We start from the raw sequence: 22,393 nt of genomic DNA, 5'->3' as shown, positions 1-22,393 counted from the left end.
ATTCGTCTCAAATTAAGACGAAACTATTGAACATTGACACGTGACTTGCTTTAATTAAATTTGTCTACGTTTAAGACGAAATATGTTTTACCTGTTGCCCAACCGACTATCACTGCGCTCAAAAATTGTATACATAGTAAACATTGATTTTTACAATTTTTGGGCGCAGTGATAGTCGGTTGGGCAACAAGTAAAACATATTTCGTCTTAAACGTAGACAAATTTAACTAAAGCAAGTCACGTGTCAATGTTCAGTAGTTTCATCTTAATTTGAGACGAATTTAATAAAATATTGACACGTGTTGTGATCCTATTGTTTCGTCCCTCTTTTATACGAAATTATTAACACGTGTCAACTTGTGGTGTGTTTCGTCTCTCTTTTAGATGAAATGATTAAATAAATAATAAAAAAATTAATTTTGTCTAGTTTAAATACGAAATTACTGTTTATGTGGCAAAAATTTGTCCCAAACATAGAATAAGTTATTTTTTTACTTTATTTTGGTAATTATTTTTTAAAAAAAAATTATTTTAATCATTAAGCCCAAGAACTAGACGTATAAAGCATATATGTCAAACGAAGTGGTAATACGAAGAAATTTGCAACAATCAGGCAGAAACCAGCAAGTCATTAATAGTTCGAAGTTCATTGTTCAAATCAATATTTGTTTACATAGAACTTGTCTACTGTTACAGAAAAACGACCCACCCCCAATGTTTATTGTCCAAAGATAAAACAAATGAGACTCATTGATAAGGCCAAAATCTAATAATGGTTATCACTAGAGAGTAAGGATGGCAAAAAAGGGCCCAATAATCTTTCTTTTGTATGACTATATACAGTTTCCTGTTTTAACTATCTCAACTCAATGGCTTTCTATGTAACTTAGATAAAGTGCTTCATATCCCAATTAATCTCAAAGGAGGCTTCGCTCAGCGCTAAGTTGAGAAGAGTACTCCTTGAATTTCATGTCAATCTTTTACCTTTAACAACCTGCGGGAGAAAAAATCCATGTTTACACATGCATGCAAGCTAAATCATAATACCAAAGCAATCTCCAACACCCTGTTAGCAATCGCTAAGAACCGTATATTTTTTCGCTAATGCTAGAAAGCAAACTCATCTGTTACTTTTCCAGTTAACTATATAATCGTTTTGAACAAGTGGGAATATTTTATCTTTTCTTAAACATATAAAAAAAATTGACCATTTTTACTTGTAGGTTATATTTGAGTCGAACAAATTAAGTGGTCAAATTAATGTTTTGAACTGAATTATATCATGGTCAACCAAATCATATATTTGAAATGCACCATGGTGGATTAGTCTTTTTCTATATTATCTATCTAAAAACACATCCTACATAACGTGTCATGAATTGGATTGTTGTAAGGAAAAGATGGCAAAATAGAAAAATATATTTACCAGTATTTAATATGATTATATTTCTCCATCTTCATCCAGGAAGATCTCTGGGTGTACTACTGCACTAGTGACATTTAGAGCTCTTTTTAGCTTCCGATGGTTAAATACTTCAACTTCAACCAAGAAGGTTGAACTAACTGGTCGATGATCTGAGAGCTTAATTTCTGCACGTCCATATTGTAGTTGCTTTATTCCTTTTCCTAGCCACAATATACGATCACACCTGCATAATCTTTACCCAGTTGAACTCTACACCTTACTTTTCCTACTTAATAGTTATATGATATGTACCAACAAATTATTCTAAATTGGTAATCTTGTCTTGCACTTACCAGGCTGGAGATCTCTTCTTTTCCCCTTCTTTTGTGCTCTCACCTACATATCTATCAGTGTTAATTTCATACTTGTAAGTGGGTGGGAAGTTTATCAACCCCTCTCTCCATCCATCAAACACATGCCCAGTACGCAATTCTTTGCTTAGCTACAAAAGTGGGTGAGGAAGTTATTTAGGATAACTTGTATTTAATTAAAAAGAAACAGAAAATAAAATAGTACAGTTGCCTGTCTTGGTTATTGGTAAAGAGCAGAAAGATGAAAATAAACCCCAATTTGACTCTTCCTTGAAATATTAGCGATACTAAATTAGTTCTTAAAAGATAATTTGTTTATCAAATCATATTAATTTAATCTCGATTAACAGTAAATCTTAGACTACTTAATGCCACAGACACTGTTCAACAATTAAATTGTTGTACTTTTTCGAGTATTAAAGTGTTAATGAAAAAAATTATTGACTAAAATGGGGTTTATTGAGAAGTTCACTTCTTCAAGATTGGCCTAATTAATAGTTATTTACCCTTCACGTGATTGCTGAGTAATTTGGATTCCTAAGCCACTATCATATGTAAATAATTTGAATGGAGCACTTTATCAACTATACATTTTAATATATATTTACCAATACGGGCAAAGTCTATCAGAGATTGGCAAGAAACAGGTTTTAACTTTTTACGTGTCAGAGAAAGTGTTGCATGAAAATGTCAGTTCCATACATAGATTACCATAAGAATCCTACTTTGGTCCCAAAATTCAACGTAAAATCTTTTTCTAACAAAGTATTTTTTTAATAAAGATCACCACGTAAAATCTGAAAACTATGCATAATTTGCAGGGTTGAGGTTTCACAAGTCTCACCTGATCATTATTCATCAGTTCATCCCACTTCTTAAGAGCCACCAATTTTCTAACCTCAGCATCTAACATACTGATACGATAATTCAAATCCCCGAACCAGAAAATCTGACTGTTATAGCATGAAACAGCATTCAATGAACACACAATCTTTAAGGAAAAAATTTACATAAAGTTGCAAAGGAAAACTTTCATCATCATATAACAAAAGCTTACTCGTGTGATGGGATATTTTGCGGTTGATCTTTATCAAAGACAGATGAGAAGCAAGTGCGTTTTAGAATTTCATGAACATCAGAGTTTCGCCTATGTTCAGCCCCATCCTTCTGACCAGAAGTTAGATGGGAACAAACAAAGCATAGACGTGACTGAAAGAGAGACATACTAACTGAAACTGAACCCTGCATCAGTGAGAATGTGTTATCACAACCATTCATGCCAAAATGAGCAAGTACTTAATGTTGTAATGTCAGTGATCATAAAATGCATAATAGATTTTGCTAATGCCTAATACATGTGTCACATACTATACTAGTACTTAATGCAGTAATGTTTATGAAGCCTAGTTAACACTTGACATGGAATTCATCATGGCTATAAATGCTTTGAAATATGTAAACCATAATGATGTCACATTCAGTGTGGAACATGTCCTACCTTGTTTCCCATGTAGCCCATAAGACCAACTCCAACAGGGGAAACTTTCAAATAATTAATGTGTCTTCTCATTCTCCTTTGCACCCAAACTGATACATATATCCCCACCATCTGCTTGCTGACAATCCGGACATACCTTGGACGTGATTTCATGTTAGTTACTGATTCATTGTCATCTTGGTTACAAGGTAAGTCAATAAAAGTATCATCATCCTCAGTTGTTAACACATCAGAGACATCAGCTAATGAATCAACTACTTCAGGTATCACTTGCTGTTCTTCCCATAACAAACCTAAATTTCCAGAACTGTGATGTGAACGTTTCAATCCACCGCCATATATCGAAGTATTCTCAGGCCAGTTAAAGCCAATCCTGGCTGAGCTGCTTAGTACTCTCCTTAACTTTGAATTGGAATCTATAATTTGAGGCACTACATCTAATGAACGTTCAGGCCAGTCAAGATCAATGCCATATATTCTCCTCAACTGTATGTTATTCTCAATATCAATTATGTTTTTCACTTCCTGCTGGTCCAGATCATTATTTTCAATTGTTCCTACATACTCTTCATTCATTATATCTATTGGATTTGCAACATCTATAGTGTCTGCTAGAACATCAGCAGCAGAAGAAGTTCTTAACACTGGGGAAGGAGGAGCACTGTAGCTTTTGTGTTTACTATCATCAGGCTCAGAAGATTTGTTTAGAGATCTTCTAATGATTGCCTCCCATTTTGCTATAGGTGTGTTATCCTCTGCTCCTAGTACATTTCCAGCATTCAGTGGAACTACCTCCTGGAAGCTGTGAAAGGCCATAAATATTTTAGTATCAAAAGACCATGCCAACGATGATATATAGAACAGCAGCAATTATAGCAACCACTGAAGGTACTACTAAAACATGGATAGCATATTTCATGCATGTACTAACATAATACAGCCACTAAAAAGGTATTCTGGAAAAAAAAAATGTAAAGCCTCAATAAGATGTTAATTAGTACATACAGCATAATTATAACTAACAAACTTGATTAAAATCATACTAATGAACAATTACATAAATAAGACTTTCCGTTGGACTTCAAAAATATGGATTGCACAACTGAAACTCATTCATAATGATTGTTATACTAATGGGTCTAAAAGCCTAGATCCAATCTCATGAACCACAGGAATATAATTTCAACGCTCCATCAGTAAAATTCCACTTATCCTCGTCGCTGATTCTTTTAGAGATTGACAGTTAACTGGTAGTTGCTCTTAAGAATGTGTGAGAATTCTTTTTATTCTTAAAACCGTCATTATTTGGAAAATAGTAGGCATTTTCACCGACAAAATATGAACTTTGATCATGCACAATTTCGGATCGTTAACCTAATTTTTTATAGCTGTAAGAAGGGCATTGTACGTCATACATAGAAATTGCATCAGTTAATCTCTCTCACAAACTAATGTAATTTTATAAAAATAGCAGACTGGAACTCTTAAGTAAAATAAAAAGAAAAAGGATAAATTCGAGAACAAAATCAACATAAACTAGAGTGAGCAAAAATGAAAATCCATAAAACTCACCACAAGCAAGATAAATACAAGAGTAAATTTGTGTAACTTGTTAGGCCACAATGAAATGTGGTTCAACTGAGTGATAAAATAATTTGTTATTATTTGTCAGAAGTAAACGTGGGACACACAAATGTCATCAAATTACAAAGAAGTGAAGGAACAAGATACAATTGAAAGTTTTTGACAGCAAAATTTGGTGAAAAAAACAGAAAGATTCAAATTCAATAGAAATAATAAACCATCGGCAGCTTCAGAAACTACTCACCCAAGAATGTAAATATCAGCTGGTTCTTCAGTACAAAGCCAGTCATCAATCTCAAGATCCTGATGTGGAAGTCTTCCAGCAACATTCCAAGTGCCAATTGTTACCCTGAACAATAACCAATTTTAAGATGCATTGCATTTCATTGATATCATTAAATTAACAACTCTAATGTCATGCTGCATAGCCAGGTTTACCCCCAGACCTCACTTCCTTCGTGTTTATGTACTGAGCACGCAGAGTTTCGGATTTTCCTCTTCTGTGTCTTATATTGGGGCCCTTATAAGATGCATCTGAATTACAAATATCAAATCACAGATGATGGCGATTTAACACTACTGAACTGATCAGGTGACAAAAAAATCATTTGAGTTCACAAAATTAACCACGATGGTTGACTTGAAAATTTGTTTGGGTTTATATTATTTTTTGTTAGCATAACTCATGGAACCTTTTCAGCTCATAGCTAGTTTGCGTCCAGAACATCAAAAAGTCACATGTAGCATGATTAAGTTTGACTCCAGTTAAAAGCTCAATTTTTCTACCGAATGGTGTGAACAAAGTTATGCAAGCCATGACAAGATGCTACTTTTAGATTCTTGATTTCTTAACAAGCTACTATAATAAATTTCTAACTAATAAAAAAGCCATAGCAGAAGGTCTATAAGAGCAAAGCAAAGGTGAAAAAACTTCTAAGAACCGCAATTAATTGAATTTTATTTTATTTCTTTTGCATTTGTCTACTAAAAAGAACTAGATTGCTGAAAAGGATTGAAGTGTTGCCTGATATCTGACTTGCGAAAATGGATTGAACCCCTTGTGTTCTAAGTGGATTATCTTCACGCACACGCATTCTTGAGCCTTTAAGAGAGCATGCTGGATGAAAATTGAAAGAACGAAAAAGGGAAATTTTGAAAAGAGAAAAAAACTATCAAGCTAAACAGGAGAAAGAATATGGTAAAACTCATACATACCATCATCTTCACTCTCAGTTTCGGTGTCCACTTCATCTTCACTAAAATCATTCACCATAGGCTTGATGTTTAGCCATTTTTTCATCACAATGGAAGGCCAGAATGCCTGCAATAAAATGAAATGAGGAAGTCTGAAAATACAAAGCACCATTCAGATCATGTAGTGTTGAAGTTAAACCTTACCTCAGAGCGTTTTCCTCTCCTTGCCTTCATTGTTTTGAGGTCAAAAGACCACAACAAAACCCGAAAAAACACTTGCGTATTTTGGTGGACTTTGGAAGCACAATTTCTTAAATATGGAATCGGTCACTGACATTTATTTGGCGCTATTTGGTAGTTAATACATAATACATAAATAAGAGACTGTTGTAACAATATAAAAATGGGATAAATTGAATGCAAAAGAGAAAGAGGATCCTTGTTAGAAGCAAGCAGAAAAGGACAGAAAATGTGTGAACATATTAGCAAGTAACACACATCCACAACCACAACTTGCAGAAGGAAAATTATATTGCTGGTCCTCACATCACGTCTCAATTTTCTGATAATAATAAAAAGCACCACACCCTTAGTTGAAATTTCGGGAGAAATCGAAAGACAAGTCCAATATAACCACATGTCATTTTCGGTATAACATTTGTGTAGCGGTCTCTTAAAATATAAATCATGAGAGAGAGACAATAATGTTACTTATTATCTAAACTAACAGAAAACTATCACATTTAATGAAACAACTAGCTAATAACAAATACTAACCCATATGGATTTCTTTTTCTTTTTAAATAAAATATGGAATAACAATAATGTAAAGAATATTATCTGCTAACTACAGATTTACCACTGTCCCAAATGCAGAAGCCAATACACATTAGCAGACACAAAGAGTGATGAAAGAAAGAGAATTAAAAAAGGAAGAGTAGATAAATATAAAGAGTAGAATCACAGGCAAGAAGTTGCAATGACCCCACAAAAGAGAAGGTGTCAGAAACAAGTAACAACCTTATCATTAAACTAAACAGAACTGTGACACTTACAATACAATAAATGGATGCTTAGCTCAAATGGACAACTAAAGTAAACTAAGATTTCATCATGTCAGGAACAGCTGTAGACCCATTGGTCTGGTTAGCCTCTCTCTCTCTTTCTCTCTCTCTCTGCAAATGCTGATTTAGAAACTGACAAGCCCTTTAATAATACAGAGAGAGAGAGAGAGAGAGAGAGAGAGGGTAGAGATGTAGGCCAAAGCAAAAGCACTATATGTGAAGATAAGAGTTCTGAGTTAAAAGCACAGAAATGAATAAGCAACGCGGTGGGGAATAATAGGCATCATACGAGGAAACAAAATATTCCTTTCCTTATTTTAAAATGTCCCTTAGTTTTGATACATATGTTTTATAAAAATTAATTTTATTAAAATATCTTTATTAAATATTTAAATTTAAAGTATTTTATTATTAAAATTACTCTTAAAGTAATATTAAAAATTATTACACAATTAACTATCGAATTTAGTACCACTAATTGAATTAAATATTTAAAGAAAAAAATTAATATCTATAATTTAAAAAAAGTTATTACATAGATGATTAACAAATATTATTCTTAACAAATAAAAATATTTAATATCTATAATTTTAATGGTATATAAAACTTTTTTCGGTAAGAATACTTCTCATGTTTGACTAAGATTAGCTTAATTAACAGAATAGATTAATTAAATAATTTGGCAACTGTGGAATTGAACCACAAAAAGTGGAAGCAACTTTCTTTTTGTTTTGTAGATCTTATTATGATGGCCATGCGGAAATGTGAACACAGAAATTAACCTTTGGAACTTGAAAGAGGGACGCCATCTGGGAACTCCACCCAAATGACAGGGCACCAATACATATATTAAATATATTTCTCATTTTTTTAACATCACAACTTACACTGAATATTTAAATATTATAATTTTCATTAAAAATGTTTATTATATAAAATAAATAAATATTTTTTGTAAGACTTTAGTAATTTTAACTATTTAAAATTACTAAAGCCAATTATTAATTCTTTTTATAAATTTTAAACATCATACCACATTTGTATGATATTGTGCATAAAATTATACTCTTATATCAAAAGAGGGATTACTATTTAAATATATATATATATATATATATATATATATGTATATATGATTTGTTATAAATATAATAAAACATTATAATTTACATAATCATTACCATATTTTTATATATTGACATTTAAAAAGTTTAAATAAAATCTAGTAATATTTACGGGGCTTTAAAATTAATGAAATATCAATTTGTAAAGATTATTCTAACTTAACTTATGCTCTCAAATTCAAGTTATACTAAATATTTAGAAGACAAGTTTTGTCATCCACAATAGTGCATAAACATGATTGTTGATAATTTTGATTTTTAAAAAAATCCATAAAATATGGCAATTCAGTAATTAATTCACGTACAATGATTTATGACATTTATTAACTTCAGTTTTAAAGCTAACAACAAATGACTAATAATAATAAAATTTTATAAAAAAAATTAAGTATTTATTATACTTTAATAATTTTAATATGTAATTTTTTATAAAGAAATATTCATTTACAGATTCTTAAACTCAGCTCTACAAGAACTGTGGCAATAAAAAGTCATAATCTATAACATTTAAAAAACATAAATTCATAATTTTTTTCCAATACTATTAATTATAATTTCTATATTATACTTAAGGTAACATAATTAATAATGATGTGACTTTATTGGAGTCATTGAATGGGAGAATGAAGTGGAAACAGCAAGTGGTATATCAGGATTGGATTAACCACCGTCAGCATTACTTTGGATGACAAATTGACAATTGTTTAAGTTATATAATACGTCCCTTAAAAAGGAATTGAACTTCATTCTCATCACCTATTTTCATATTTATATGTGCAAGACTCACGTTGAGATGCTAATTTTTTAAGAATTTAATTAAAATATATTCACAACTAAAGTGTTGCTTGATTATAAATTATTATATTAGCAAAAACTATTAATTTCTACATTGATTCATAATATTCGCATTAAAATTGAACTTTTATTTTAAACCCACAAATTTTGATGGTATTTTGGTTGGCTTATCCAGCTAAACTCATTTTATCACTTTTAATCTTTATGTTACAGTAAAATAGTAATACAGCAAATTGGACCCAAACGTTTTCTTTAAATGTAATTTAAAGTGTTAGAATTAAAATGAAATTTTATATGTAACGCTATATTTGTTTATCCGCTGAAATGAATTGATCATGCGAGCAGTGAAATAAAGTGGTATTGTTACATCGTACAGTTCATATATCCCAAGTTGTATCTTCAGAAAATTATACCTGTCTATGTCACTGGGCTTACAACTCACAACAGAGAATTTGACTATGAATTAAATTCAATAAAATCAAAGTATGTTAAGAATTGCATAAGGATTGAATAATAAAGATAGATAGCAGCACATGGATGCATGTTAAACATGACATGGCCACTGAATAAGGAGTTGTCACAGCATCTTCAGCTGCTAGCTAGGTTAAGACCTTGACAACCCTAATTGTTCTTCCTGTCTATATTCTTCATGAAAAAATTGTCATCTCAGATTACTATCCGTCCAAAGAACGAATAAAGAAAGTGAAAATTGCAATGGCTGGAAAAATCCAAAGTTTACGGAGATTTTGACTTATATAAAGAATAAAATCGGGATTTGCAACATCTTTTTCCTCTTTTATTCGAATAAAAAGGTGTTATTATTTTTTTTTATGAAAAAAGGTGTTATTTATGTGTAAAAGAATGTCTTATTTCCTTTGTAAAAAGAATCAATAAGTTGAAATATTTACAAATGTGTGTCAAAGTCAATGATCTGATTGGATTTTAACCCCACAATGAAATTACATACATCGAAGAGGAAAAGAGAAAGTCAGAGGAAATAATAATGAAACAGTATAAGAGTTAGAGCCATCGTCAAGGATGTGCTTCTTAACTTTATGAGCATGGGACCTACGAACGACGTTAAGGGCATGCGCATAATTAAATTGATTAGGTTTCATTATTTCAATATCAATTTTAAAAAGTATATATATATACTAGGAAAGATATTCTTATATCGGTTAAGTTTAAAAATTCTTATACTCAATTTAAATCTTTTATTTAATTTAAATTTAATAAATTATAATTTATTACTTCATTAGCTATTAAATTTAAGTTAAATAAAAAAGTTAAATTAAGTGTAAGTTTTTTAATTTACACTAATGTAAAAAAATTCTGTTTTTATATATATATAATTCATATTAACACTAAATATAAATTTAAAAAAAAAATTAACTTTACAAATCAAATAATCTAACAATTGAAAAGTTATATCATTTTATTATTTTTATATATATACTTTTTAATTGTTAGATTACTTAATTTTACGATTAGAATTTGATATAAGTCAAAAAGATATCCTATATATATATAACGTTTTAATTTATTTTAATTTGACACTTTCAACTCAATTCTTATATACTCTTATTCTTTTAATTCTGATTAGTGTTAGATATATAATCTTATGTTAATGAATTAACGCTTAATTAAAAGATATAAATAAAAAATTATAAATTTAAACTCTTAAAATATTTAAAAAAAATAAATGACTGAAATTTAAATTCATTGACCTCGCGTTTTCTTCAAACTTGAATTGAGTGTGCATTCAAGTTTTAATAATTAGTGCTACTCCTTTTAAATTAATGCTAGAATTTGAACACAACCAGTTAAGTATTCCTTTCATCTTAAAACGACACACTAAAATAAAGAAAATTAATTCAAACTTGTGATATGTGATGTTATTGAGCAATGGCATTCATTAAGCAGCGTTGTTGTCAAGTATGCAACTTTTTTTTACGTTCTAATTTTAATTAATCAATTTTAAATTTAGTATTGTAATTTGCAAAAAGCAGTTCATATACTGCTCGAAAACTAAATTCAACTATAAATACGTATATAAATTGATAACCGACCAAGGCAATAAATAACCTATAAAATACTATTTTTTACTCTGGTATTTTTTATAAGAAATAAAATACTAAAATATTAAGATAAAAAAAGTAATTAAATTAATTATATTTTTCATGAATATAAATTTTATTTCAAAAACATCTATAACATTAAATGGTATAATTAGTAATTTGTATATTTAATGATATTAAAATATATATAAAAAAATTAAATAATTAATATACTTTGAATCTATCATTTATTTTTTATAATAAAAACTAAAAAAAATACTGTATTTTATTTCTTATAAAAATACCATAAGGAGTATATTGATAGTGGAAACTGCTGCCATGGCTTGAATATATGTCCAATTAAAAATTTCTGCATGCAAGTTAAATACTTCAGGGATCGAGTTTATCAGAAAATATGCATATGTTAAATATTTAGAAGAACTTTATCATCTATAATTATCTTTTATTAGGAATATTTCCCTCTATGAGACTCACATATTTTAGGCACATTGTCTTCCAAATTTTCATACAACTTACCAAAGTAATATCAGTAGCTACACTCAAACACAAACCCAACATACTGAATAAACCAACTTTAGTCAATAGACATCATTTGACTACTGTGGGATTTTGAATAGTGACACGTAATATTTGTTTAAAAAAAATATGAAGTTTTAATACAACTTTAATTTCTCTCCAAAGTTAATATTCTTTAAACATAACAAGTAAGTATAAAATTTTTACAATTCTTGAATAAATACAATTTCAAGGATTTTATATGAAAGACAAATGTTACATAAATCCACTAAGGGATTTAAACCTTTTATTTAAACAAACATTTACAACTTATTTGATGAATCAGTAAACACAAAATTGGTGTAGTAATCAATTTATCATTGTTTTGGAAAGTAGACTGGCCGGCTCCACTAAAAATATTGGCGAACTCATGAGTTGTTCAAATCATTTAACTCAAAAATTTAGTTAATTTCAAAATTAATGAAAACCTGCCCAAAATTAAAAATAGATAAAATTATATAACCGTTGATAAAAAGCTTGTTTCAGCTTATAATTATAATTTTTATTTTTAAAATTTTATTTTACATGATAAAAATTTGATTAAAGCACTTTGGATATGTAAAAAGAAGTCATGTCGGTTAAAGAAAGTTGATTATATATCTTTTAACCCTTAAAAAAAAGTAGAAATATACTTAAAAAAGGGTTATAGATGAAATCATTAAATAAGGGTATGTTAATGTTTTTGGTAAAAAAAACTTATTCGGCTATTTTTTTGTCAAATAAAAACTCAATATGAAGTTATAGAAATTGGTGTATAAGATTCACTTCTATAATTGTTATTGTTTAATATACAGTGAGAAAATATAATTTATTTCAAAATAATAATTTAGATATTGAGTAAAATTTTTTTATAAATTTCTTAAAACATTAGCAATCTATGTTACTTAAAACTAACTGCTATTTAGTGCAAAAATATAGCATATGAATTATACACAAATATATTTATATCATGATAATTTTATTTTTATTTTTTTTGCTTTAACAAATAATTTCCTACTTAAAAATATATATCTTCCTCCAATATATAAATATCAACTTTACAATATTATAGATAAATGAGTTAAAGTTGATGGATACGTGTGGACTTCTCATTCATTTGTCAATAAAGAACGAAGGGCAATCACAGTTGGTCATGTGGACTGTAGTTGGCACTTTGCATCGGCAATTGAAAATGTCAACTCCTTTTTAAATACTAACAGATCTTACTACCAACCATGCAAAAGAAAAAGTTTCAATACCAACAAAGCTTAGATAAACATCGTACCTTTTATTCTGCTCAAAATCAATTAATTAATTCAGACGAATCAAAAGCTTCCACTTGCAAACGGGTAAGTTTTATTTCTTTTTCTGTACAACTTAATTTATATATAAGGACCAAGTTTTTTAGTTTTTAAAAATTATGTTTTGTGAAAAAAATTTAAATATTAAAAATCAGTTTGGTTTATTTTAAATATTTTTAAAAATATTTAATACTGAACACAAAAAATTAACATTTTCACTTTAATACTTTTGAAAAAATTTTAAAAATTCTCTTGCCAACGTACTTTTCATATTTTTTTTATTATAATTTTTAAAATATTTAATTGTGTATTTAATGTTTTTTAAACTTGTATCTTTAAACACATATTAATAAAATTAATCATTTAATAATTTTAATAATTTGTCATGTAATAAGTTGTGCTAATCGAGGAATCTGATTCGCGCATATATAGTAATTTCCATGGAGGTTTGCAAATGAAAGTCATAATAATTCATGAACAACTCTTAGGTCGGCTTCTTCAACAGATGTGATTATATCCAACCGACAGAGAGAAGTTCCTTCCCTTATAATCTATACAAACGCAAAATTGTAGACTCAATGAATGGTCATTCTCCAACTAAAAAGAGAGAGCACATAGTTTTCAATTCTTTGTTTTAAACTTCTTGGACCACTATAGGCTTATTTCTCAAGGTAAATCCAGAAGCAACTCACAAGTAGCATAGGAAAGCACCTGCTTATGAAAAGAAAATGGGGTACAATTTGAGCCACACCTTTGATGAATTTCACATAAACATAGTTTGTTTTTTTTTAAAGGAAATGTATAGGTTATTCAACAATTAAGTAAAGCAGGCATCGCCACAATTAGTAAACGATTCACTATATAAAGGATCAATGCTCAGGAATCAATTCTAAATCTTTTCATAAACACAACTCAATCTTAAAAATATAACCAACCATTATTAACACTATTAAACTTGATTCATTTATGTTCTTTTCTTTGTTTTTCTGTAATTTTTAAGAAAAAATTGCCTTCCACTTGGTTATGCTATTGTATAAAGTTTTGTTATTTGACCCATTAGAAATTGACACTATATAATACACTGTATATAATTTTTTTTTACTTTTTTTCAATCTTTTTTTGTATTTACACTTATTTTAGAATTATAATTAAAATATAAAAAATTCAAAAGTATTCCATTTTAGTGGCACAAATCAGTTTATTTTGGATGCCAGCTAGCAACCTACATATAAAGAATATTGGGATAGGTTTCAAAGGATAAAAAAACTCCTCTAAAATAAACTGTAAATGATGCCAAAATACAACAAAAGTTATAAAGACTAAAAAAACGGAAGTTTTATTCAGCCAAATCGACCCTACTCATCAAAACCAAATTAAAAAAAAAGGGAAAGTCTATCTTCTCCGTTACACCAATAAAAACTGTGATCATCTGTCCTTACAAGGAAGAATCCATTAACATGATTAAAGAAGCCTGGGAGAAAATTAGTAGACTAACACTAGAAAAATATATATTATTGCTACCACGTGATTCGTAACTCGAGTTACGTAAGTGAGTCTATTAGTTGCAGAATAAATATTATATTATGCATGTCATACAGATATGGCGTATGTTTCATGCAAGAAATAATTAAAAAAGTGTCAACGAACCGCGTTCACATTGTAGATAATATTTATATAAATACGAAAGAGAGCAACAAATAGTTCAGTGCATAAGATTTCTTCTAAACGTACGCGGAAAGAGAAAAAAAAATGTTTAGAATAATAAGAAAATAACGTTCCAGAGCCTTCCCAAACATATTAAATTAATTCATAATATTGAAAAGACTTAGTTGACGGCAGAACCTCTAATACGAATTTGCTTGTCTTGCTGGACCGTCATTTCCGACCTTACATTATTATCACTATAACGAAAGAGACTTATAGTTATTTTTTGTTACCCTCACAAATCACAAGTTGCACCCTAAAGAAAGAAGTGGGAAACATTTTTCGTGAGATAAGGCCTAAGTCTTTCCCATTCTGGGGAGAATCAATGTGCCTTGGAAAATAATTGTTACTGAGAAATAGAGAGAAAGGAGAGAAAAAGTAAAATATGTAATAATAATGTGATAGAAAAAAAAAAGTATTATATAAATATATGGATATCATTATTATTCTTTTTACAAGTTCATTCGATTTGGACTAGATAAATTAAAAGTGCTTGTTGTTGATGTGGAACTTATAAAGAAGATATTTTATATTTTTTTTAAATTAACAGTTATAATTTTTTTAATATCTTAAGAATAAGAAGATATTAAAAGTTGTAATTTATTTAATATCTTAAAAATAAAAGAGTATTAACGTCTTTTTTTAACTAAATCACTAACTTTATTATCTATCTATATAAAATTAACGATAAAATTATATTACATATAAGAGAGGGTATCACTCACTTACCCAAGATGCCGTAAACTTTACCTAAATTAAATTTCGTAATTCAATTTATGGACGGTGGAAAACTGTGGCTTTGTTTACCCCAAATTGAGATGTTGCAAAGCAGAAGATCCACGGTAACCATTTACAGTTAATCAATATTGTCTAGTAAGACGAAATGTAAATTTGAGATAAAATTAATTTTGATGTCATATCAGAAAACCTAAACATGCGGAGTTTGATTTATCCTTCTTGAAAACCAATCATTATAGCAAAATATTGAAAGTCAGTTTCATCAACAATTTAGTGTTATTGTTAATAATAATAACCTAACGTGTGGCGTTTTTTTTAACATCGTCCTAGACAACTTGTTTTTTGTCACAATATGCAAACATAAACAACTATCCATTTACTGATCCTAAAACAAAACACCTACACAGGTGGCATATTTGCAAATAGGCCCAAAATAAAAATGAGAAATTGATATTCATTCTACTACTGAAAAATTGGACTCACATTATTCAACTCACATCAATTTCACCATCCAAAAATAATAAAAATGCCATCATAATCATCTAGAGTACAAATTGTCAAATAAAAAACCTAAATAAATTTCAATTTTTTATAGTTAAAGGACTAGACTGATGTCGATTGATCATTAAAAGACTAAATTAAGCTCAAGTTCTTTAGAAAACTAAATGGATATTAGCAACATTTTAGATATCAAATTAATGTCCACCAAATTTTTTAAGGACCAAATTACAGTATTCCCAACTAGCTAGTGCTGGCCACGGGCCAATTCAAAACAAGGGAGAAAGAAGAAACGGACTTCGAAGCAAGTAGGCAATATGGACATCTAACGACTTCACTACTCCCCCCACATAAGCAAGGCACAGTAAGTTCTGATGTCTCAGCATAACATTACAGACTAAAATGAAGTTGTTGCCATGTCATGGAGTGATCCAGTACAGCGCGAGTTATACACATTCAGCAAAAAGATATCACATTATGGTGCAGCAGCTCTTTTCTTCATTTGTTTGTGAGTTTACTTGCTGGAACCTGTGCGACTCAGATGGGTTGTACGTAAATTCTGAGGTATCAAGCCCATACTGAATAAGAGCAGTGTTAGTGTCAAGAGAGTAAAAACCACATACAACACAATAATAATCCAACAGAACAATAAAAATAATAAAGTGTGTGTTCAAAATGATTCCTACTACAATGATAAGAGATGGTAAAAAGCAGATTAATTGAATAATAAATCTCCACAATAGATTGCTAACTGACAGAGTTGAATTAAACATGTCTTAAGTAAAAATAATGTCCTGCTTTGTGCTTTGTGACATCAGAAAAACATTCGATAAAATTCAGCTTTAGCCATTCCTTTAAGACATGAATTCTACAAAGTGATCTACACTGAAAATTTCATAAACTTTCACATGAAATTCTATAACCATGCTATTTCAATGCTTCAATATTCTTCCCAAATGAAATAATATTGTAATCAGGAAACTCGTCAAAATTAAAATGCTCAACAAATTCACAGACTACACAACTATATATATATATATATATATATATATAGAGAGAGAGAGAGAGAGAGAGAAAGCATCAGATGAGAGATGAGAGCATGAGAGGAGGGGATCTTAATTAAAATGGATGGTGAAGATTAACTCTTCAACTTTCACTAGATATGTTTCCTCATATAAGGTTGGAACAGTAGTAAAAATCTAAACATCCAGTGTAAAGATATGATTGGTTCTCAAAACCCCCCAGGAAGCCAAAAGTCAAAGCCATATATACATGTATGTGTTCATGTACGAAAATGTTTGGCAACCACAAGGCTACAAGGCCTGGATTGCACTAGACACACACAAATACAGAACTATCCAGTGCAATCCAGCACTCTAGTGTGTACAAACACCAGTTAAGACAAAATGACATGAAAAATCCACATAACAACATTAGATAAAGTCAATTGAAGAGACAAGAATTGCACCTTCTCCCTCATCCGTGTGCTCCAAGCATCGTTTCTGCTTGGACGCTGGTCAATTGTCCCAGCAACTGGTAACCCTGTTGCAGGGCCTGCTGGTCTGTTGAGCAATGGCTGCCGGACTTGCTGCCTTGGATTAATGAACTCATCATCACTATCATAATCTGCTGGCTTATTTGAAGCCCTAACAATAAGGGCTAACAGGAAAAGAAGGGCCTGCAATTTCATAGTACACATTCTTTAGACAATATATGATAAGAATTTTACCAAATTTTGTGTTCTACGAACATAATGATAATCACATTACATTGCACATGTATAAAGTTTTCTTTACTATACTTCCCCTCTCTTTCTCATTGTAGCATAAGGTATTTTCAATAAAGTAATGAAGTACATGTCAGAGCTAGAAGTAATATTGTATAATTTGTATTACATCTCAAAAGATAAGGTGAGGCTTCTCACAGGCACATTTTTTGCAAAATTCCTGAATTTCACAATAGATTTTTACTTAATTAGCATATTTTAACTTTCTCTTTTCTTGATATTTTTTCTTTTTTCTCTTTCAGCTTTCTCTTTGTCTCCTAATATCAATTGGTATTAAAACTACATTTTTTGGGGATTAAAGAAACTTAGTCCCCAAGTATATCCCTAACTCCATTTCTCATCAATAAAGAAACATTATAAAAAGGTTGGCCAATGACTACTGGCCCTGATCTTAAAATCCAACTATTCAAGGGAGGAATGGAGCCAGGGAGAGGGGAAATTCTATTGTTGTTGATGATTGATGAATGACTCCAATGAAATTATTAGCAACATGGTGGTAAGAAACTAAGAATCAATTCATTTTCCTTGTCTTTCTGGACTGTAGATGTTTCAATCAATAAAACACCAGTGTATTCTACTCATCAAGAATTCAAGCATAAGCAATCTGCAATTGGACCAACTAAATTGATACTTGACTTAGTTGATTATAGTCCCACCACCTATTTTTTTGAGGTACATGCACATAGAGACACACATATGCAAAACAACACGGCTTTCTTTCAAATGCCAATCATACAACTTCGTGCTTACCTCAAAGATAACAGTTCCAAGGGCAACCCATTTCACAATATTCCAATTCTCTCTCAGGAATCCATATATCATATCAAAATCTCCAGTTTTGTCTGTTGGAATTTCCTGAATGAAATATAATTATAAGATGACAAATACATCTTTAATTTCAGATCACAAAATATCAAAGAAAATTTCACTTACATCTGTCCAGTTTTTGTCAAAGAACATAAAAGCTGCACATCCCAGCTCTACCAAGATCAGTAATACTACCAAAATTGAATACTTTGTTGACTTAAGGAAAGTAATAACAATCCCTTTGATTAGTGCAGACTATTGCTTGTATATATGCACACACAGCTGCACATATACAGAGCGAAATGGAAGAGAAACTTCAACAAATGCTTTCCCTGTACATTAGTGAAAATTTATAAGCCATGAAATATTTTTTACTGTAGCATAAGACATTCTAATAGGATACACAGCTCAAGCAGCATCCATTCCGTGTTGTAGCTCCAATACAACCAAAACAAGAAATAACAAAGAGAACTGCTCCAACACCAATAAATAAGTAAATAAACCTGCCAAACAAGAAATACAGAAAGAGTCAGACAGAACTAAGACAATATAGGTGGGTTTTTGTTTGACTTCATCCAAAAGTAACAGTAAGTGTTGTATACTATGAGTGAAAACTGTGCCATTTTATTATATAAATGTAAAATATCAGTTGTGCATGAACAAAAATTAAAGCATTGGGATCACAAAGCTCCCTCAATATACAATAATAAAAAAAGGACAAAATACTACATGTGGTATTTTATCGGTGATTCTCTTTTTCTCGCACAAATACATAGTCATATGTAAAAAAAACACTACATCCAGAAGAAATATAATTTAATTAAAATTCACATTTGTGTACCATTCTAGAAATTGCACAAAGCAAATTTGTTTTAAGTTTCTGTCCTTAATCAATGGCAAGAACAATGAATGATGCACCAATTACACCAACAAATGAAGCATGCTTAGCCTTCAATTTTACCTTCTGAAGCTCCAATTACTACATAACCACAAGTCTACAATCTATTGACAACTAAGAGCCATTCCAAAAGTTCATCCTGGTGGACTTCACTAAACGTGTTCAAAACTGAACATATGATATGGCAGTCCAACCTTAATGTAGAGGCTGTGCCCCAGAAGTTGATTCCAATTTCAAACCCCTAGTATCTCGGGAATGCAATTTACTCATAAATTTTCTAAATCAAATTATAATAGTTTTTTTAACATAATTATGCATTTCATCCAATACAACACTGATTATTGGTTACAAGTCATTAAAAAAAAGTTACCCCGACCCCCTGAAGAATAAAAGCTTTGTCAGCATGAATATAACCTACAACCAAACTATATAACTGATGGTAAACCAATGCAGTTAAACATAACCATAAACAAAACATTTTGCAAGTCAACAATACACATAAATCAATGGATATCCCCCCAAAAAATGGCAAGAAAAGAGCAGAATGCATACCAAGCATTGGGCAACTTATCAAAAAAGCTGTTGGATAGCGACACAGCCAAAATCATTGGTCGGCCTAGTTGAATCAGAGCATAATCATCACTGACAGGAGAATTTGCTGGAGCGTCATCATCCGAAGCTTGAGTGACTTCAACCAACAGATAGATCCCATAGCCCACGATGGCCAGACCAAACAGAGCCAGTATGAAATTCAAAAGCTTCAAAAGGCACTCCCAACATCCCCTACATGCCATCCCCTACCTATAATGATAGTCTAATCCCTCAACAACAATTCAAAAAGGAGGCCAATACTTTTCTGCAGAAACAAGCATTTCACTAACATTATCAGATCAGTAATAAATAAAACTACCAGAGCAATGATAACACCTGCAGTTCAATTAGAATTTAATTAATATACTAACTTAAACTTGTCCTTCTTTTAGTTTACATTTCCTGCCTCAAAAACACAGAAATTAATAACGACAATAATTTAATGGTTTGATTTAGAGAAGAAAAGCATTTCCAAATCGAAGTAAGGGAAACATTCTCTCATATCGAAGGTTCGTATCTTCAAAACAACAATTCTCGAATAATAAATGCAAATTTATATCCCCAATTATTATTATTTTTTTAAATTAACATTTCGCTTGGAATGCAATTGTTGTAGCTCAGAAAATCGTTATGGAAGCTTCGGCGATTCGCCAAACAAAAAGAAATTAAAAAAAAAAAAAGCTACGAGAACTTACAGAAGGGACCAACGATTTCGACCTGCGATTTGCGAAGGTTCGCTTCCCAAAATTGAAATTGAAACCACTCACAGAGAACAGAAGACACAGAAAAAAGTGCCACTCTGGCATTCCTCTACACTTTCCATAAAATTTTACAGAAGATCCTCACCTTTCAAATTTATTTATTTTAAGGCAAAAATAATTAATAAATACCGTTTAAAAATTATGAACCGTGCGATCTCTTTCAATTGTACAATTGGCCGTTGCATTTACATCTGTGTCCTCTTAGTGCTGTACACTCTGGCACGCTCATTTTTAATCAAAAGATAAAATAATTAAAATCGAACATTTCGTTAAATTAATTAAATCCAAGATAAAATCCCAAGTCCAACCCTCGCATAAATTGTTTTTCTATAAACGCAACATTTTATAGTATCATCTCTTTAATCTTTAATTTTATATGGATTTTGAATTAGCATCTTATTTTTATTTTTAATTTCTAATGATAATTTTTTAATAATCATTATAATATTTATAGTTTTCCACATGGTCAGCCACAAATACAACAATGATTCAATTCATTTGTTAGAGTCAGCGTAATCTTAGTTTTTGAATTCTATTAGCATTGAATGCATGTTTAAAAACTTAATAATATTGTGTTAAATTATGTTTCAACATAAAAGTTATAATTTATAGGGTTAAAATGGATTCGTATTTAGGTGAATTTGATACTGTGTGAATTTGCTACAAATTTAAAAAAGAAAAAGAAAAAGAACTAATCCAAGAATAAAGTACATGCATAATGCATGATGAGATAACGATAGTGCGGCCCAAGCCCAATGGTACCAACCCACAAACAAAACACAGTTATTGACCAAAAACAAAATTGCAAAACCCAATTAAAACAGAACAGTGATACAAACGTAGACACAGTTGACTCTGCTCTCTTCAAACCTTTTTAGAAGTACTAAGCTCTGCTTCTTTCCCTTATTCAAATATGGACTCGGTCTGTCATAAGCAATATGGTTGGGTTTTTGTGTACAATTCAAATTTGAAGCATGGGCTGTTATTGGCCCACATAATAATTTGTTAGTAATAAGTATTTATTGTATGAAAAAAAATATTAGCAACACACTACACCCTCTCTAGCACCGTTTTTATTATTAATAAATTTATTAAAACTAAAAAAGTACTAAATAAAAATATTAATTTAGTAATAAAAAGGAGTGAGTCTCATATAGTTTTTGTAAGTTTCAATAAGTTTTAGCTAACAATAAAAAATGTGTTATAAAGATTGTGTTAGATAATGTCATTACTCTTCATTTTATTTGTCTATCATTGTGGCAAAAATATTCTGTTTATTTGTTCGCAGACAAACAAAAATATGTTGTCCAAATTATTTTCTTTTTTAATAATCAAAATAAAAAGCTCCTTCTTTAGAACAAAACAAAACTCCACCCCAAGTCTAAATTATGCATATATATTCTTACTAGACTCAAAATCGACCTTCTTAAAAGTTTAAGAATTATCGTTGAAACAATAAATTTTGGTTGTCTTTCATATCCATTTATCGAGAAATTAGATGTTTAATACTTTAATTTGAAATTACTAATTCATTAATTTTTGTTTTTTCAAAAAAAAAAAACTGTATTCAATTGTTGTTTGTGTCAAGAATGTTTCTCTTTTTTTAAAAAATCGGAAATTTCAGTAATGAAAAATAGATGGTTATTATTAAAAATGACATT

The 22,393-nt window shown here is 30.1% G+C and overlaps 2 protein-coding genes across 5 annotated transcripts; both read right to left on the bottom strand.

Annotated features, from left to right (window-relative positions):
* Positions 1 to 604: 604 nt before the first annotated feature.
* LOC113868467 (type I inositol polyphosphate 5-phosphatase 2-like) lies at positions 605 to 6,739 on the bottom strand. 3 transcript variants are annotated; one of them, XM_027504070.1, is made up of 11 exons: positions 6,257 to 6,739; positions 6,074 to 6,179; positions 5,883 to 5,975; positions 5,305 to 5,392; positions 5,103 to 5,207; positions 3,275 to 4,076; positions 2,834 to 3,018; positions 2,621 to 2,729; positions 1,759 to 1,907; positions 1,427 to 1,649; positions 631 to 994 (listed from the first exon to the last, which is right to left on the bottom strand). In XM_027504070.1, exons 1-10 carry the CDS (start codon positions 6,284 to 6,286, stop codon positions 1,442 to 1,444), a joined length of 1,875 nt encoding a protein of 624 aa, XP_027359871.1. In that variant the 5' UTR covers positions 6,287 to 6,739; the 3' UTR covers positions 631 to 994; positions 1,427 to 1,441. The 3 variants fall into 3 exon arrangements, with proteins under 3 accessions (XP_027359872.1, XP_027359871.1, XP_027359873.1); XM_027504071.1 differs by having other exon boundaries at positions 605 to 994; positions 6,074 to 6,262; XM_027504072.1 differs by lacking the exon at positions 6,257 to 6,739 and having other exon boundaries at positions 5,883 to 5,971; positions 6,074 to 6,178.
* Positions 6,740 to 16,069: 9,330 nt separating this feature from the next.
* On the bottom strand, positions 16,070 to 20,794 carry LOC113869392 (tobamovirus multiplication protein 2A-like). Of its 2 annotated transcripts, none has more exons than XM_027505697.1 (7): positions 20,667 to 20,794; positions 19,933 to 20,236; positions 18,886 to 18,985; positions 18,609 to 18,689; positions 18,426 to 18,530; positions 17,358 to 17,567; positions 16,070 to 16,467 (listed from the first exon to the last, which is right to left on the bottom strand). In XM_027505697.1, the coding sequence occupies exons 2-7, from the start codon at positions 20,172 to 20,174 to the stop codon at positions 16,360 to 16,362; spliced, it is 846 nt and encodes a 281-aa protein (XP_027361498.1). In that variant the 5' UTR covers positions 20,175 to 20,236; positions 20,667 to 20,794; the 3' UTR covers positions 16,070 to 16,359. The 2 variants fall into 2 exon arrangements, with proteins under 2 accessions (XP_027361498.1, XP_027361499.1); XM_027505698.1 differs by having other exon boundaries at positions 16,104 to 16,467; positions 20,689 to 20,766.
* Between the last annotated feature and the right edge of the window lie 1,599 nt (positions 20,795 to 22,393).

Source organism: Abrus precatorius, unplaced genomic scaffold (genome assembly GCF_003935025.1).
Source record: "Abrus precatorius isolate BTA unplaced genomic scaffold, Abrus_2018 Scaffold6, whole genome shotgun sequence".
Taxonomy (NCBI): Eukaryota; Viridiplantae; Streptophyta; class Magnoliopsida; order Fabales; family Fabaceae; genus Abrus; species Abrus precatorius.
Note: the sequence above shows the minus strand (reverse complement) of the source record. Positions and strands in the feature narration are given on the sequence as shown.